Source organism: Doryrhamphus excisus, chromosome 1 (assembly GCF_030265055.1).
Source record: "Doryrhamphus excisus isolate RoL2022-K1 chromosome 1, RoL_Dexc_1.0, whole genome shotgun sequence".
Taxonomy (NCBI): domain Eukaryota; kingdom Metazoa; phylum Chordata; class Actinopteri; order Syngnathiformes; family Syngnathidae; genus Doryrhamphus; species Doryrhamphus excisus.
Genome location: NC_080466.1, coordinates 8,094,220 through 8,113,641, shown reverse-complemented (window position 1 = coordinate 8,113,641; position 19,422 = coordinate 8,094,220). Strand labels below are relative to the sequence as shown.

The following is a 19,422-nucleotide window of genomic DNA, read 5'->3' as shown; positions in this document are numbered from 1 at the left end:
CTATTCTCTTACTTGGTTCTCTGCTTGTTAGTCCAGTCCAATATAGTAGTATTTGTCTCCCATCAGGAAACACTGGCAGGACGACTGGTGATGACCAAGGTGCATTCGGTCCTCTTCCTGCCTTTGGGCTGGGAGGGCCTCAGCAACCAGCCACCTCCAGGAGTCAAAGAGCGTGTTTATGAGGCTGTGATTGAAGAGAAGACCAAGGATTACATCTTCCTAAGGATCTGTAAAGACTGCTGTGATGAACTTGGACTACAACCAGACAGAAAAATCCAGGTTTGGGCTTTGTATGGCACAGAAACATGGGAAAGTAATTTGGATATACATATAGTAGTATCTTGCAAGTTAAAGCAGCTTGAAGAAACAATTACATTTTCTTGCTGATGAGTCTTGCTGATTTACAGTAAAAGTACTTTCCGGGTGCAGTCATATTAACTTTGTTTAGTGTGCCAAACAGCTCACCAAAATACAGTATCTGCTTTGTCAACTAATATTTGCCTCCACAACAGGTGGAGCTCCAATTCCAGCTGAACAGGTTGCCACTGTGTGAGATGCATTATGCCTTGGATCGCATCAAAGATGGCAAAGACAATGGCATCCTTTTCCCTGATGTTAGCTTTGTCCCAACCATCCCCTGGAGCCCCAACAGGTAATTGTAAAATGAATAGACACTCATCAGTCAACTTTGATTCCTATCGTTGACTTCTTTTTAAAATTTTTTTACATCATTTATAATATGAAACCATACCTACCAGTGTGGCTGGCAACATCAGTTTATGAAATGCTCAGCCTAAAATTCTACCAGCTCTTTTCGTCTTTTAGATGAGGGATATGTAGCCTAATGTGGCTGTTTTCATGACTATCTGTCGTTCAGACATTTCTAACACAATCATCAGCATTTTGAGGATATTTATCTACTCTGATGTAACACATAGTTTTATGATGAATTTGCAATTTTGTATATGCTTGTATAGTTTGTCTTTATATTGTTTTGTCTTTCTGAATTTCCTAATAACGTTAACATAATGGCTGTGTCACTCGTGTTCAAATCCATCTCAAGTTAAAAGGCAGTTTTTTTTCAAAATGTCTCAAATTCAAATCTTGATTGAATAATTACTGGACCCATCCTGCCTCCACCCTCAGGCAGTGGGATGAACAGCTGGATCCTCGTCTGAATGCCAAGCAGAAAGAGGCCATCCTCGCGATCACAACCCCAATAACTGTCCCCCTGCCCCCTGTCCTCATCATTGGACCCTATGGCACTGGCAAGACATTCACCCTGGCACAGGCTGTCAAGCACATCCTACGCCAGGACAACAGCAGGTCCGTTTTTTTTATACATTTGTATCTTGTTTATTTGCACTCTCATTTTAGCCAATGATACTTTGTGTACACCATAATTACAGTCACAAATCCTCCGATATAAATAATCAAGCCCACACCAAAACAATGTTTTGTTCATGTGCACAGTGCAGATAATGTGGAATTAAAGACATCTTCCACTAATATTAGCCATGCCCTGAGCTCTAAGTATGTTTGAGTGTAATTGATGGAACAATGTCATTTGAAAGGGGGCCTGATGTTTGCATCATATGGAGTGAGAGTGAGAGAGAGGTCAGAGGATATGATTGAGATGGCAGTAGGGCAGAATGTGTAATTGTAGCTGCAGGGCATTGGAGCCCTTGGGTTTTACATTTAAAGTTTAAGAAAACCGATAGTGTTGGGTTGATGGGTTGATTAGAGCTTCGATTTGCTCAAGGTTTAGTGGGTGAATGTGCTTCCATTTCAAACAATTCAGTCATGTCCATGAATTACTAATTGTGGTCATTGTACATTCTCGGTTCATCATTATGAAACTTTGCAAAATAATCCCTTCCTATTGGCATTTTTCATCATTAGTAGAACTGTGTACAGATAACCGAGGGAATTCTGCAGTTTCATCTGATGGAAATGTATACAACACAAGTACATTGCACAATGATTCTCTATTCTGCATGAAAAATGAATGAAATGCCTTACTGAATGTTTAGTTTAATACTGTATCTGACAGCAGGTTGCCTATATGCCACCGGAACAAGAAGAAAAGTGTATGAATGCAAAATTTATTTTTTTATTTAATCCCGAATACATGTCATATTCAATATGTAATATGAATTATAGATGCCTTAAAAGACCGGACAAGCAGACGAAACCATTCTTGTTTAGTGACTCAAATTACTATTAAAATGGCTGACACCTAATGTAGTCAAGTCAGGTGCAAACAATGTTGGTTTAATTTTTTTTTTAATACTGCACCTGAGTAAATGTACATTTTTAAAGTTGTGATTTTTTTGTCACAAAGATTTTAAATATGTTTAATTTGATCTAAGTAGGCATACTCGGGTCAGGGTTTTATTCGCTGAATCATCCAGGACTGAAATCGGGCGATATATCAATACCGATCAAATTGATTACAACAGCTCATCACAGGCTAAACCTATCTACTCCAGCGCGTGTGATCGCTCACATTTCACCATTAAATAAGTGAAGTCATAAAAATTGTCATAATTCAAAACATTTCAAACACAGCAACAGTACGACACAGCGGCGGCACTCCCATGTTGCCCACCACCAGAAAATCCTCTATTCTAGCAATGCAAAAAGCTAAAAAAAAAGCAGCAGCAGCAGAGGGGAGCCCATGTTTACTATGTTTACATATACAGCTACTACATATGTACTGTTGTTGATTTGCACCTAGTTGCATGAGCATGATTTGTTTCTGGCATGTCTTTTGTCTCTACAGGGTTTTGATCTGCACCCACTCAAACAGTGCAGCTGACCTTTACATTAAGGACTACCTTCATCCTTATGTTGAAGCAGGCAATCCACATGCCAGACCTCTCAGGTATGGAAGCGTGCTACTGATGTTTTGATGCTACATTTTCTTATCATCGAAAGAATCTATACTGGTACATACTATACTGGTTAGACCCTTGGCAGTGTTGTAGGTGGGAGAGATACTTCTATTCACAATCAGCCAGAGTGGGGCTCCTTTAATGGAGTCAAGTTGTCACGTCCGCTGGGTACAATGTTAGTGCTTATGCCGATCTAATTCTCCTTCATTTTCTCGTTTCCGAAGGCATTCAATGGTCATCATCTTGTGCTTTTGACATGTCTCATTGACCCAATATCATTCACCGTCTTGTCTCATGAGTTGGGTGTCTTAACACCCCTAATATAAAAAGTTTAAGGGTAAAATATATTAGTACATAATTGGCGATCCCCAAGTTGGCAAGTTGTGGTTTCAAACATAAGGTTTTTTTTATCTCTCTTTCTACAGGGTATATTTTCGGAACCGCTGGGTGAAGACGGTCCACCCAGTGGTCCAGCAGTACTGTCTCATCTCCAGCACACAGGTCACTTTTCAAATGCCCACAAGGGATGACATCCTCAGGCACCGTGTGGTTGTGGCCACCCTCAGCACTTCCCAGTACCTCTGCCAACTTGACTTGGAACCTGGTGAGACATGTTTCATGGTATTCATAATAAAACCAAGGCTCTGTCCTGTCACAAACACAACATGACAAAGTACAGTGGAACTTACATTTGTTTTCACTTTTCTTGGGAGGTCCCAGCATTGTGTTTTCCAACGTCTCTTGAGAGTACATTATAGAGCATGTCCTACATAAGAGGTAGTAAACAAGTGAAGGACCTGACTAATGGTGTTTGAGTAGCAAAGTGATGTAGTGGCAGCATATTAATGTTTACCCATCTTTGATGGAAAAATGAATACACAGCATTATCTTTAAGATATTAATTTAATTTTCAACTTGAAACTAAAATTATTCATGAAACATCTCATAGGGTCTGCTTTTTGCAAGACAGTATCTAGGGATGAATTCAAAGGAATTTTCCATTTTCTTTATGGAATCCACGAGAGCAATGTGCTCATGTTAAGTGCCTAAATGCATCAACATCTTATCTTTTGCTCAGTGAAGTACTTGACATTGGCCAAGGTCAGTCACGCTACATTAATTGATGTCTGCTAAATAGAAAAAGTACAGTTGATGTGGACTGATGTTGCAGTCCTAAACTATTATCAAACTGTACAGTTTGGTGTTGTCCAACACAGATTGATATTGTATCCTATGGCTGTCTGATAAAGAACAAGCTCTTTGATTCTGATCATTCACTTACGAGTAGGCCCCATAAACTCTGTGATCCTCTCTTGACAGGGGCCTTTATTCAGTGTGTGATGAAAGTCATTTAAGTAGTGTAAAAGACAATGTAAGCGAACCACGATGTCGGTGGGGGCAAATGACTAGCACATAATGTCACTAAAGAGGGCTTTGTTGCATGGTTAGACCATCTGCCTTTCTTGATGCACTTTACATCATTAGCCTATTTCTCACGTTCCGGTTGAAGAGCTCGCCTGTTGTTTGATGGTGGTGTAAATCGTTAAGAACAGAGGCAATGGGTGCTAGGGGGACTTACCATGTTGCAATTCCAAATCGTCTAAATTATGGCACCCCAAAACGATTGTCGGGCTGTTTTATATTTCCAAGTATTTTATTCTAACCGTGTTTTGACACCTCAGTATTTCTGAAGCACCATTTGTTAGGATATACAAGAAAATAGGCCTGCGATGATTATTCAGATAATTCGAATGCCTCTATTACAAAAAATCATAGTTTTTTCTGCCTCGAGGAATCGTTTACGTCACCTACGCAGAGGACTAAGAAGGAAGCGGGTGTTTGAAGACACTGGAAGATTGAAGAGGCTAGAAAAAGCAGAAATGCAACAAAAGACAAGGAAAACTATGTAAAAAAAGAGACAGAAAATGTGAACACAGCAATTTGAACACCATGATGTGTATATGTTGTAACACAAAAACACATGCGTAATAAGTTGTACAGCTAAAAGTAAAAGTAAAAACAGTGCAATGTAATGACACTAATCAAAGACAATAAACAAAATAAGTAAATAAACACACACAATGCCCAGGTTAACCTTTGTTAAAAGCCACACCACAAAAGTATGAGTTCAATAAGGATTTAATGCTCCAAAAAGCTGTAAACTGAAGAAAGCCTGGCACGGTGTGTGAAGAGAAGGAATTGCCATTTATTATTTAGTAGCCATCTTTCCCCAAAGTGATACTGCATCATTTTATCCTCTGGTTGACCATTGCTGCCTTCGCTTATTATCCCTTCTGCTGTTGTCCTATTCCAACATTATTATCATCCCAGTGACAGATAGCGGTTATGTATCATTACACGTAATTGTGACCTCCGATTGCAAAATCATCTTCAAAGCTGGCTTCACTATCCCAGGTGGAACATTTTCTTTTAGTCAATAATGGTATGATATTTTCATGCAATGATGGATAAATCTTTATTGGCTTCCATTCCATGTTTCTTTCTACCATATGATTTCACTTCACCACTTCAAATGTGTGTTGCCTTTTTGCCATGTCTCCAAAAGGTGCGTGTGCGCACATTCTCACGCTAAGTATTTATATAAATCACAACCTTTGCGAATGAAGTTGCGTATGCAACTTTCAAGCCCTGTTTTGTGTATGAGCAAGTTTTATAAACGAGAAATCTAGAAAATTCTAGATTTTAATCTATTAAATTCTAATTTATTAAATTCAACATCAGCTTTCTCTCCAGCAAGCTAGGCTACTGTAACAGGCTTTTCTCAGGGCTCACAAAATAAGTTGTAAAACAGTTGCGGTACATCCAGAATGCTGCTTCTCGAGTCCTGACAAAAACCAGGAAATACATCCATATTAGTCGAGTAGTCGGGTCTCTGCACTGGTTTCCTGTCACTCAGAGAATAGACTTTAAATCAGCTCCGCCTTTGTTCAAGTCTCCTCATGGTCTTGCGCCAAAGTGCATTGACATGGTAGAGCCACATAAACCATCTCGAGCTCTGAGAGGCTCAGGCGGTCCCCTGTGTGTGCCCAGACTTAAGACAAACACGGTGAGGCTGCATTTTAGTTTTATGGTACCAAAAATCCAGAACAGTCTTCCAGAAGATGTGCGACAATCCTCAACTCTGGCAATGTTCAAATCCAAGCTGAAAACAGTTTTATTCATCTATGCATATGACAACCAATATTTCTCAGCTTAAAATTGTACACATGCTTCAATGTAACTGTTGTTTATAATTTCTATCCAGGCCTGTTCACTCATATTTTGTTGGATGAAGCTGCTCAGGCCATGGAGTGTGAGACTATCATGCCTTTTGCCTTAGCGAGCAATACCACCCGCATTGTGTTGGCTGGAGACCATATGCAGGTAAGCGCCAAGAAATGTCCTTACTGCCATAACTTGAATAGTTCTTTACATTTGCAACCTGTAATAACTTGTAACCTGTAATAACTTGTAATAACTAATCATATGTTTGAGTGAGATATTCTGTGCTGGCAACAGACAATCAACCTTGACATTTGTTTCTAATCATTGGAGAACAGCCAGTGTTAGGTCGTTCTAGAGAGCAGCTTTCCCACAGATAGTATATGAAGTCATGGTGTCAGTTAAGCTTTCCAAGACAACAGATGGATTTAAAATCTTATTTCCTCATCGCCCGCTTTCTAGACAGCTCTGAGGATTACCAGTAGGTAGTTTATGAAGCTTCTGCAAAAGTCCTTGTGGCAAAATTGTTTTAATTACCCGTACACACTAACTTTTGGAACAAAGAAAAGCGGATTTAAAACCATGCATGTGTGTATCCATCTGTCCCTCACTCAGTCACTGCATTGCTGTATGTTCAGATTTTCTGCATAGTAGCTTTAACTTTATTACTGCATTATACAGGAAGGAAAAAGTGACCAAGGTGTTTTTTTTACCTGGTTGTTCTCCCCCTTTTTTGATTTGCAGCTCAGCCCATTTGTGTACAGCGAGTTTGCCCGAGAGCGAAACCTGCACGTGTCCTTGTTAGACCGACTGTACGAGCATTATCCTTCTGAGTTCCCATGCCGCATCCTTCTGTGCGAGAATTACCGCTCCCATGAAGCAATCATCAAGTAGGTGTGAGCGCTCAGCTCGTTGGCCTTGTGCCCAGACGTTGACTGTAGAAGTGGGGAAATGCTGAATAATCTCCAAGTACTGTTATCGCGATGACATCCTCTGTACTGAGGCACCAATTGTGTGTGCTGGATGGAGAAACTTTCCCAGGCCTACATACAAAACACGCATCCAAATACACTCATACAAGTGCACATATGCAACACACATTTTTCAGCATAGCAACTAATGTGAAATGTATTTTAAAGGGATGTAGAATTTAATTTTTAGATTAAATCAAGATTGTCTTTCTATTACCTCTCCTACTACAGCTACACATCAGAGTTGTTTTATGATGGGAAGTTGATGGCAAGTGGAAAACAGCCTTCTCATAAGGACTTCTACCCGCTCACCTTCTTCACCGCTCGAGGAGAAGATGTCCAGGAGAAGAACAGCACTGCCTACTACAACAACGCTGAGGTACTGTAGAATGCATGTAGAAGTAGACCAAACGGTCTGTTTAATTTACTCCACCCCCAGCCCTCCTCTAGGTGCGCACACTCCACTGTGATTGGTCAGACTCCCAAGCACTCCTGAGGACTTCCAGATACGTAGGTCCGCGTTTACTGAGTGCAGGCAAATTGCAGCCCCATACAAGGAAGTCCTGATTGTATTGATGTCAGTAGCAGAGCGTGCAGAGCCATTCAATACTTCACTTGCAAATTTGCAAACATTACCTGATGCTTTGGCATTGTTTAACGTGTGAATACAACATCTTAACAACATTTATAGGTCAGCAAAGGTGAAAAAGTATAATAGGTTCTCTTTAAGCTGTCCAAATCTTTCATGGTGTGTCCTTAAAAACAGCAGTGGGGCATATTCAGGTATTCATTGGACAGCAACAGTATATATGTCGTCAACATTTGGTGCAATACATCCAGGACATTTTTTTATCAGGTTTAGTATGTTTCATGTTGCTAATGAAGGTAAAGCTCCCATAGAGTTAGGATAACTATAATTAAACATGAAACCAGTATCATATAAGACATTTGTCACCACATGATGCATGATTCACTGCATCTGGTTTGTCTCATTTGGATTGACCATTGATCCCTTTGTCAACACATTAAATATATATATAATATATACATAAATTACCACACTGACACTACCACGGGCAGTGTGTGTCAGTTGACATTTTCAGAAAACTGTGGTGTCTTTTGTAGGCTTAGTTCAAAGTGCAATAAATTATTTCGTTAATCCTTAAGGACTCCCGATAATATTATTTAATGTTTAAAGATTATAAAAATACATGTATTAAAGCTAGTACAGCCCACAATGATAGTTGTGGTTTTCACGAGAACACCTGTCGCCTTGGAGGCTTTACAACAGATCCACTTTCACATTTAGACCGTTGGCTATTTTATGACCTTTGATGAGTCCTTGGGTAGCATTTGCCACATATATTCTCCTTTCGACTTTGAAATTACCACCATTGTTGCAGCCATTTTTTTTTATGTAGACAATTTGTCTGGTACTTGGTTGCAATCTCTACAATCACAGATTTTGTTCTTTTTTTGTTCCACAGGTGTTTGAGATTGTGGAGCGAGTAGAGGAATTGCGCAAGAAGTGGCCGGTGGCTTGGGGCAAGCTGGACGAGGGCAGCATTGGAGTGGTTTCGCCATATTCCGATCAAGTCTTTCGCATTCGTGCTGAGCTCAGAAAGAAGAGAATGTATGAGGTCAGCGTGGAAAGAGTACTCAATGTCCAAGGTGAGAAAAATCTTCTACCAAAATTATTTTGTATTAAATGTGAGCTTCTGCGCACATCGTATTTTCCGGACTATAAGTCGCGTTGTGTATAGGTTGCTACTCGTCATACAGGCACATGCGACACTTGCTAGGTATGTTTGTTGGTGTTTCAAGACAAACTTGCACACTTTGTACGTCCTTGTGCATCATCCATATGGTCAACGTGTGCTGGTTTTGGCAAATTGACTAAGTCCCACTTGGGAACTTCTATGTGTATCATGCGCCGTACGTCTTCCATACATTTGGAGATCTTACCCCTTCAATGCAGCATTTTGGGGAAGGACAAAAATGTGATTGTCATGCAGGTAGGATTTTGTTTTTGACCTATCAGCAGCCTCCAGAGCCATAGATTTGATAACCACTACCCCTTCTATCTTCATTTATTCATTCATTTAATTTTCCATTCTCAGCTGACCACCTGACTGTGAGGCCAACATGCCAACAACTAGGTCACCATGTTGCCCTGTTGTTATACATTTAATGGGTTCAATGTTTATGATATATCTTAAAGCAGATGATGAGGGATATCTGAGATACCCAACCGAATCACATTTTGTAGGTAAGCAGTTCCGAGTCCTGTTCCTGAGCACTGTGCGGACACGGCATACCTGCAAGCATAAGCAGACGGCCATCAAGAGGAAAGAGCAGCTGGTGGAGGACTCCACAGAGGACCTGGACTATGGATTTTTGTCCAACTACAAGCTGCTGAACACAGCCATCACAAGAGCTCAGTCACTGGTTGCAGTTGTGGGAGACCCAATTGCACTGTGCTCTGTTGGACGCTGCAGGTAAATATTAGCACTTTTTTTCCGTGGAAGGTTTTGGTACAGTATCGTGAATGGATATTCCTGTTATGTTATTTGTTTGAAAAGTAGGGAATTCTACTTTTTTGTTTTTAGTAGCCATTTTAGATTTGTCTGTTGTTTCGACTAAAATGCTTCTGTCAGTTCTGTATCTGATAGTTTTTTTTTAATTTGAAACATTTTAGTTGATGAAAACAAAAACATTTCAGTCAGCTCAGCTTTAGTAACAAAAATTAATAAAGACAATCATAATATAATAATCAGAATAGTAACATGGGCTACTGTTGTAGCTGTAATCCAAATAAAACAAAGCATTCATGCCTAGAAGGTTCCAATAATGTCAAGTGTATTTAGAATGTTGTTAACAGGTTTTCTGTCTTGAGAAAATATTCCAATTTCAAAATAAGGAATTCTACTTCACAGAAATGTACCTGATACGGTCAAGTTTGGAACCAATTAACTGAAATAAACAAGGTATTACTGTATAACTACATTTTCAACAAGCAATGCAGTCCAGAAGAAGCAAGGGAGTCTACTACCATTTGATACTTAATTGTGAAAAGTACTTAAGAAGATTGTTTTCTTCTCTTCATTTTCAGAAAGTTCTGGGAGCATTTTATTTCCATCTGCCATGAAAATGCAAGCCTCCATGGCATCACCTTCGAGCAGATTAAGTCTCAGCTAGAAGCCCTGGAGCTAAAGAAGACCTATGTTCTCAACCCGCTGGCTCCAGAATTTATCCCTCGCGCCCTCAGGCCAATGCAAGGCCACCAATCGTCTTCACAGGCACTGCATCCCCACCACCACCATCCGCAGCATGTGCAGACTACCCCTGCAAAGCAGGTACAACAGCAACAGTCACCCCCTAAGGTAAGGTTTACTTTTGGAGTGGGTCACTCATAGTTTTTCTAAAGAAAGACGTGTTGCATACTGCATTTGCGATTCCATGTACACATGTATACAAACACAACTGGAGGACTGTAGCAGAGATGCATAAAACAAAAAAGCACTGCCGAGTTGCCGCTATGGAAAAAGGAAATTGATTGTTGTATATAAACTGTGATCTGTTTTAAAACACAGGTAACATAAGAAAACACTTTCACTCACTGGCACAAACCCTAACCAGGGTCATTCATATTAGCGCGAGAAAAACAAGTATTTGTTTAACAGAGGCTGAAGCATGTGTCTTATTCGTCCCCCCTGTCTGCCCTGAGGTAAAGGTTAACAAAGCCACTACAGCTGCCAACCTGCTGCCGTCACCCACTGGGCCTAATGAGCCTTAGCTCCAGCATCAGCTGGCTTTAGGGAGACAAACACGCACACACGCAATTAGGCTCTGAAAGTCACACATCAAACATACACTCATGGAAAAATGTATTAGACCACCCTTGTTTCTTCAGTTTATCCATCCATTTTAATGCCTGGTACAACTAAAAGTACATTGGTTTGGACAAATATAATAACAAAAATAGCTCGTAAGAGTTTAAGAGATATCTACAACCTGCGTGATTTTCTTGATCATAACCAAAAATTTTACTCTTATGAGCTATTTTGTTCTCATCATCATATTTATCCAAACACGGGTACCTTTAGTTGTACCGAGCATTAAAAAGAACAAGAGACTTAAGAAGCAAAGTGATCTAATAATTTTATCCTTGATTGCATGATGCATTCAGCGTCTATGATCATGGTTGCTTAAAAGGTCATCCCATCGTTTTTGCCGTATTTACAAGTAAAATAATAACATACCAATAGTGCAGTACAAATGTAATACAGTATGTTAAACTATACTAGCCTATGTATGATGTTCTTGTAGATCAGCCTCCTAATCTCTGGCATAGACTTAATGATGCTTTTAAGAGTAAAAATAATAAAAGTACCAAAAAACCTCTTGCATAATTAATCATGCTTTATTTGGAAACATTTATGCATATTTAATACACCGCACACATTTTCACCCTTAAAGCTAAAACTGATACATACATACAGTAGCTGGAAAGTATGATGCCATGTCTAATCTATTTGTGTATTTGGCGCTCTTATTTTGAAGGACGGTCACAGCAGTATGTTCAGTGTGGAGAATGTCTATGAAATATCAAAATCAATGAAATATCACCCAACCCTAATCTGGATACTTGAAGCGTCGCTGTGTGGTCATATGGTCTGACTCGACCTCAGCTCAAATTTGATTTGATAGTTTTACAGGAGCCGAGGACGGCATCTTTTGTTTATTCATTTATCTTGCTCTGCCGCCTGCTTTCTCTCCAACCGCCGTATTAGTAATGAAATGCTGTTCCTATAACAATAGTGACATATGTAGTCGGTCAAACAGGCCCCCTCTGTATTTTTTCCAGCACATATCTATATATATTTTTCCAACTGCCACACAGGACAACCCAACCAAGCTTTAACAAATGATCTTTCAAAATCTTGCAGGGAAAACATGCAAACCATACAGAGCACCTTCCATCTGAAGGATATGGTGAGTGCTCATTTTGACTCATTATGTTTACAGTGAATTCATTTTAATTGATGTTTTTATGCTAACCACCCACCCCGTAATACCAAAACATTAATAAACCTCTGCTTGTGTGTGCTGTGTGTTTTTCCACACACAGTTTGATATCTAGTCTTGATACAGTGGCCCAGACGGAAGCTTAAAGACCTGAGGCAAACATAGCAATGCAGCCTATAGTACAGGACAGTTAGGAGTCATGGATAGGAAGTGAAAACAGTCAGCTGATCCTAACAGCAGATTTACGCTACACTTACGCCTACAAGAAAGCAGCATTCATGAGTATGCAGTTTTACTCTCAGGCTTGGTTCAGTTGCAATTAATGTGTGATTACTGTGATATTGTGTGAATGCTATTATCCAAACCATGTTGGGTACCAAACAAGCAGACCAGGAAAAAGTGTACGAACATTCAGCAAAAGGCTGACATCTTGTGTTCCTACATTGTGAATTCACATTCATATTGTAAACAATCAGGCTGTGCATGGACCATCAGATCATTGCACATGTTTTACATCATACTTTATACTGCATCAAACAAACATTAATGTTCACAAAAACCTCTGCAATACTTACTTTCATGCATGTACGTATATATTAAAAAGTGAGAAATACCAGACATGCAGTTAAATCTGTTGGAAAATTTAATCCCAAAGTAAGAAATAGTTTTTTATTTCTCATTTCAGTCCAGCCCAGTCCAGCTGTTCTAATGGGAAACCCAATCCAGGCATTTACACCGCCTGTGGGTGGCACCCCAGCTGGCATGGGCAAGTCGCCCAGTCCTGTTCAAAGGATCGACCCTCACACAGGCGCCAGCATCCTTTACGTTCCGGCAGTATATGGTGGAAACATGGTCATGCCCATGCCGCTGCCTGTAAGTTTTCTGCTTCTAAATATACACAGGAAACATAGTGATCAACTATGAAAGCCTAACCAAATGTACATAATTGTTATACAGTAGTTGCTTTCATACCACAATCTATTGATCATTACTGACCTCTCTGATTTTTGTTTTTTGTAGTTGCCTTGGCCAGGTTATCAGAACCGCTTTGCTGTTGACCCACGTATCATGAGCCACCAGGCAGCTATGGCATACAACTTCAACCTATTGCAGGCACAGAATCGAGGCTCCCCAATTCCTTGCAGTGGAGTGGCACAACCATCTCCTCTTGGAGTGGGTCAACCAAGCCCCGACATAGATCTACAATCAGATGCAATCAGAAATGGCATGATTTGATTTTCATTTCTACTGCAAATAACAACCCCATTTACAGAAAGGGTGCAAATACTTGGCATCAAACAGAAAGATAACTGCACATGTTTTATGCACTTTTATATAGGCAAATTAGAAGGATGTCCCAAGTCAGAGCCAAGCTGTCTTCAGACCACAGAGAGAAAAAACACAGAAATGAAGGACAAACAGGAATGTATTTGATACATGAATGCATACAGAAAGCACACCACATTATTTTTAACTTGTGTTCTGTGTATTGTTTTTACAGGGGGATTTTGACACAGGTCAAAGTCGAAGTCTGGAATCACAGACTGATGGGCTCGCTGGTTTCCCCAATGCACTGCTCCACAGAAAAGACCCATCAGCCGCCCAGAGAGCCCTCAACTACCACTTGGCACCACCCAACCCAGCGTTCCCCCCTCATCCTGTCAACGGAAGAGCGCTCCCTCAACAGTGTCCGGTCTCAAGGCTACCTTATCGGGTCAACCAGCCTCAACATCCAGGGATGGTCCAGCAGAATCAACAGCTCAGCCCTGCCTTCCCAGGTGGAGGCCACAATGCATCCTTCTTTAGTGGTCACATTGCCCCTCATAGGGCTATCCAGTCCCCCACTTCGGATGGGCCAGAGTCTGCAGGAGTAGAAGAAATGGGTAACGCCATCAGGACTCCAATGGGTCACGCAGGCGGACATCACCCAAATCTATCACGGCACAACAACAGAGTCAACAGTTTTGGGGAGGATGGACAAGATGGAATTCTGGGAGATGGTCTTGGTGAGTTGTTGGGGAAGGGAAATTGCCTCATATTGAAGCAATTTCATCTTCCTCTTACAATTATGTACATATTTATATGAAATATTTGTTGTTAGCATGACAGCCAGCACTTTCCAAGTTCCATCGATTCATTTCTATACCGCAGCCTAGCCCAACTGACTAGGCGACAGGCGGGGTTTAGAACTTGTTTTTTTTAATACATTAAAATTTAACATTTTAACATGTAGAAATAAGATCGTATGTTAGTGTGACTCAAAAATGTTGTGATTTTTTTGCACTTAACAGCTTTGCAGTTGTCATGTATGTATATGCGTAATTATGTCTACTGCTCATCGTAAAGGTAATTGCACCTAGTGGTATTACCTGGAATTATTTTTTGAGGGCTAAAGCATTTATTTGCGGTGTGGTATACAATTTGGCTGACCAACCTAGCTATTAATTGGGGCATGGGATCAGAGATTAAATTATTAGTGTGGAATTTATGGAATGTTACGTTTTTTATTAGAACTACTACTATTTGTTATGGTCACCAATTTATTCAAAGTATTTGTTACATTTTTATTGTAAAGTTGCAAAGAACTAATGTCATGGTTGGGTTTTTAGACCTTCGGGGCCCCTTGGCTCTAGAGGTCCTGAACCAACAGCAGCAGGCTGCCAGGCTCGGTCAGTGGAGTGAACCAGCAGGCCCTTTCCTACAGGGCGGGGTCGCCTTCCCTCTGCCCCAGCAAATTCCTCACCTTGCTCAGCCGGGCATGACTCGCTTTTCCCATCAGCTGCTACGTGCAACTAGTTGGGGTCTCAGTGCCAATGTGGAGGATGAAGCTGGTTCTGTTGCTTCCACTGGTCCACCTTTCAACAGGTTAGATCAAAGACAATAATGTTTTGTATTGTTAAATTTCAAAAGAACTGCATGAGCAATGTTGGTTTGATCTCCTTTTAGCCTTTTCATGTCTGTTTTTCTTGCTGGTAATCATATGAAGGTCACATGGAAACATACTTTGACTTGCCAGGTACACAGGCCTCCTGAGAGAGATCCCTTTACAGGAGCAGCCTGAAGCAAGGGAAGCAAGTGAAATTCAACCACCTCCCCAATCTCGCCTCCTTCAGTATCGACAGACCCGTGCCTCTGGTGACCCCTCATCTCCTTTAGCTGCCACTTCAAATCATGCCGGTCCGTTTCCATCTGGACCGTACGCCCACGAAAGCAGTCGAGATCATCTTAACAACAACCTTGTCAACAATGCAGCTCTGCCACAGCACCCTGTTGGAAATCCCCTTTATAGTAGCAGTTGCTACCCACATCAGACACCAGCTCACCCTGCAAGCCCCCCTCCATCCCAGGTCAAATATCTTCTGCAGGAGGCCCAGTGGTCTCAGGGTGGAGGTGCATCTGTGAGCCCACCTCAACAGAACCACCTGTTAAACAGCCAGGGCCATGGCCTTCCATACGGACTGCCCATCATGGCGCAGCCCAGCAGGCAGGAGCAGGTCCATTTGATGCAGCTTCACCAGCACCAGCAGCAGCAGCAGCAGCAGCCTCAGCCTCAGCCTCAGCAGAATCAAGGTCAAGACCAGGGGTCCTACCACTCATTGTCACCTAGAACATCTGCAACCACTGCTCTGCACAGTGTAGATGAGGTAGGTGTCACTCATTTTACTGAATTCCTGCTTTATTCCAAGTATGTGTCAGTATGTTATAGTGCTGTTCTGCACACCTCCAACCATAATGGCTGGGGTTGTATGCTTGTTAAGTCTGCGTTTATTCACATTATATTAAATCTCCTCTTTGGCTGGCTTTACATCTGGCTCTTCTTTCTCCATCTTTTAATCGTCTGTACAGTATGAACCCAGAGGGCCAGGTCGGCCCCTCTATCAGCGTCGCATTTCCTCCAGCTATCCAGATGAATCCTCCCCTGCCAATGCCCACAATGCAACATCCCAGCTGTCCCAGGAACCCCCTCATCCTCACATGCAGCAGCAGCACCCGCATGCTCGCTATAGTTACCCCTCACATGAGCTCTGGCCCAGTAACGGTGGTGGTCCCAGTCACTTCCAGAACATTCCATGTAATGGAGGGGGGACCCTCATTCATCATCGTGACCTTTTAGGTAGGCCAAGCCAGAGTTGTATGGGATGTACTTGTGTCCCCAAGTGTTTTCTTCATCTGTTTGTGTTTTCTCATTCTGTGATTGGCAGCTTCCAAGGCTCTGCGTCAGATAGAGGAGCAGCAGGTGAAGGTGGAATCTACAGCACCACAGCAGCCACACCCACATGCACTCAACTCCCTTCAGCACGCCGGACAGTTCCCTCCCCTCATGCCCAATAATAGCAAGCAGCAGCCACAGCAGGCTGCCCCAGAGCCCATTCAAGCAGCTCCGAATTTAAACAAAGCACCCACTATGTCCTATGCCAGTGCTCTACGTGCTCCGCCCAAACCTCGAGCCATTCGCCCAGAGCAGGCCAAAAAGAACAGCGACCCACTCTCGCTCCTGCAGGAGCTCAGTATAGGAAGTTCAGATGGTAGCAATGGCTACTATTCTTACTTCAAATGAGTGTCATCCCTACCACATAATATATAACACCCTAAAATATAAAACGCATTGAAAAAAAAAAGAAAAATCCTTCGAAAAATACAAAAAAAATATAGTGCAAAGTTTCTATCAGTAGGTTTTTTGCATTTTTTTCCATTTTAAACCTTTTATTTGTAACAGTTATCTCCTGTTTCACATATCTGTGAAGAAAATAAGTATATATAATGAATGCATTACTGGTATATATACATAGTCATTATGTATATATGAACATATATACTTATATTATCTACACTTGTATATGTACGTAATGCTTAAAAAAAGCTTATTAAAACATTTAAGATATTTGGTTGGCCACTTAGCTTCCTTGCATTTTTACTCCCAGATTGAAGTTGGTTTTGCTGGTTACTAAACACACGTGTTGACATTTCTGTCAAGATCATTTTCAATGTCTGAATTTTCATATGACTATAGTTGTGGTAATGGCCAAAAGCTAAGTGGTCAGCTGACAAAAAATCTACATGGAGAAGTGTATAGAAGTAGTTTCCTCTAATCTGTACATATAAAGAAAATAAAGACTGAATTGTATGCCACAGACAATTCCTTAAATTATTGTAAACCCTTATGTTTTTAAACATGTTGGACACGCTGGACAGCCCATTAACCCTAATTGGGTTGTTTAAGTACATGTATGAATAGTTTCCCTCTTCATTATAAGCTTTTGGATCTCTTAATTCATCTACAATATAGATAGTGGTTTATTTTGTTTTTTTTTAATTAACCACTTAAATTTTCTGTAATAATACCCACAAACTTCTCCTTTTGTGGTCACTTTTTAATCTGTATTATGACCTCTTCTAAAAGGATATGGCATGTGCAGTCAGCAGGACAAGAGTTGTGGTTTTTTTTGGAAGGTGACAGCATCGTGATGGTTCGTGAAAGTGAAGAGAGTGTGATGGTGTGGCATTGTGAGTCATTGTGGGGAAACACTGCCAGATAAACACACAGTTTTTATTTGGAGGAGACAGACAAACCTTAAGAATTTGCAAAGAAAGAGTGACACATTTGTGGCTTTAATGAAGATCTGACTGTAGCACACACTGTTGGTGATTGGCTGCTCCTGATTGCTTTCCCTATAAGACAATCTGTCAATGTGAATAATCCTTGTGGTGATAGAAAAGGTCCATTCTTACAAGATTATTAAAGTAATGCATTAATCAGACTTTACAATGCTTTTCATTCTGTTGAAATTAGTTTAGAAATGCAGTCGATCTTTTTTTTTGTCAAATTATTATTTGTATTTAATTTGGTTTTATATTGTAATACCCCCGCCTGATTTTCACTTTCCTTTTGAAAACCATGCAGTTTTATGAACTTCACTGCTGCTTGAAAACAGTCTACATATGATGAAAGAAAATAAGATGCCACCAGTTTGTTTTAAGGATCACTCCTGTCGCAGTTAGTACTGCTTTTATCTCCACTGCCCTGCTTGGCCCAAACTAGTGATGACATCCTACGGTGCCATGATTTTCATACAGCAGTCAAAACTTCTTAGAATGTGAAAAGTGACCTGCTTATCTCCTCTAACTTGTGGTTTCATTGACATTGTGATCAGAGGTCCAGATTTTTTTGTTGTCAGTTAACAGTATCGCGCTGATCAACATACTTGTAAATATGCATTTTTTTAGGTATTTACAGACCCTAAATTTGGTAACCGCCTCAATTTTTGTAGATGCTGTTCAGAGGTATGTCCTTTTGAATTATGCAAATTCACAAAAAAAATGTAGTCTTACAAAAAAAATAAATAGACGCGAACCCAGTTGGTAGTTTTTAGATGTTTTTGTTCATGATGGCTGATGACAAGTTTTGTTGCTCAACTCTTTTTTTTTTCACTGTACAATACTTAACGTTGCTGTTCAACTTTTGTGCCACATCACAACGATAATACTACAATCAACATATATTCTTTTTATTGCATGTTCATTTTGGTTTGTTTTTTTTCATTCCCGTTTTTATTTTGTATCAATTTTTGGTGGGGAAAAAAAACATGCTTTTATTCAACTCTTACGCAGTCAAAAATTCTTGGTGTAGTCGTTGTGTATGATGTGACACTATAAACCAGCTATTCTGTTTTGCTAACATGTCATTCAACAGTGTAACGGTCATGTATGTTTGTGTGTTATCCAAGCAGGGCTAAAGCTGAGGTTGCTCCCTATAGTGTGTCTGATGAAGCCTCGTAAACGCTCCTTGGCTAAACTTGTGCAATATTAATATTTCAGGCGGAAGACATTGAGCCAAAGACTATTAAAGGGATTTTTTTTCTTTTATTTAGTTTGTCATTTCCCTGGTCCCCATCTCTTTAAATATCAGTTGAACAAATGAATTTTGCTTGGCCACCCCTTTTAACGGGCCCCATTGATGTGAGATTTGGCCGCCTTTTTGAAGAACGCAAAACTTGAGCGTTGTGACACACTGGGGAGCAACATTTGGCCCAGCCAGTAGAAATCAGTGTGTCCATTTGTTTTTGTCATCCTTTTACTCTCCTGTGTTCTTCCCTGCAGTAAGTCTGTACTGACACACCTGTTAGCCCCGCCCCACCCCAGACAGCCCACTGGGGGCACAAAGTACTGAATAGATCTGTTTTACTCTTATCCATTTCAATTGATGGTGGTAATAAAGGATTTAGACTGTGTTTTAAAGGTTATTTTCTTTGCTATTTGTTTATCTATTAAAGTGTTTTTATTGAAACTTGTTTGATTGAAAGTGT

General features: G+C 40.6%; 1 protein-coding gene across 2 annotated transcripts in view; it reads left to right on the top strand.

Moving 5' to 3' along the window:
• The window catches only part of helz (helicase with zinc finger), a 30,663-nt gene extending 11,316 nt beyond the window's left edge, over positions 1-19,347 (top strand). For both annotated transcript variants that reach the window (XM_058072790.1, XM_058072801.1), the window contains exons 14-33: positions 67-279; positions 513-652; positions 1,147-1,326; positions 2,786-2,887; positions 3,323-3,501; positions 6,163-6,281; positions 6,864-7,009; positions 7,322-7,469; positions 8,578-8,761; positions 9,360-9,588; positions 10,203-10,473; positions 12,040-12,085; positions 12,804-12,991; positions 13,139-13,343; positions 13,458-13,541; positions 13,621-14,124; positions 14,728-14,983; positions 15,135-15,762; positions 15,965-16,232; positions 16,321-19,347. In XM_058072790.1, coding sequence (XP_057928773.1) covers positions 67-279; positions 513-652; positions 1,147-1,326; positions 2,786-2,887; positions 3,323-3,501; positions 6,163-6,281; positions 6,864-7,009; positions 7,322-7,469; positions 8,578-8,761; positions 9,360-9,588; positions 10,203-10,473; positions 12,040-12,085; positions 12,804-12,991; positions 13,139-13,343; positions 13,458-13,541; positions 13,621-14,124; positions 14,728-14,983; positions 15,135-15,762; positions 15,965-16,232; positions 16,321-16,676 — 4,446 coding nt within the window. In that variant the 3' untranslated portion in view covers positions 16,677-19,347. The remainder of the gene's footprint in view (positions 1-66; positions 280-512; positions 653-1,146; positions 1,327-2,785; positions 2,888-3,322; positions 3,502-6,162; positions 6,282-6,863; positions 7,010-7,321; positions 7,470-8,577; positions 8,762-9,359; positions 9,589-10,202; positions 10,474-12,039; positions 12,086-12,803; positions 12,992-13,138; positions 13,344-13,457; positions 13,542-13,620; positions 14,125-14,727; positions 14,984-15,134; positions 15,763-15,964; positions 16,233-16,320) is intronic.
• The last annotated feature ends 75 nt before the right edge of the window (positions 19,348-19,422 follow it).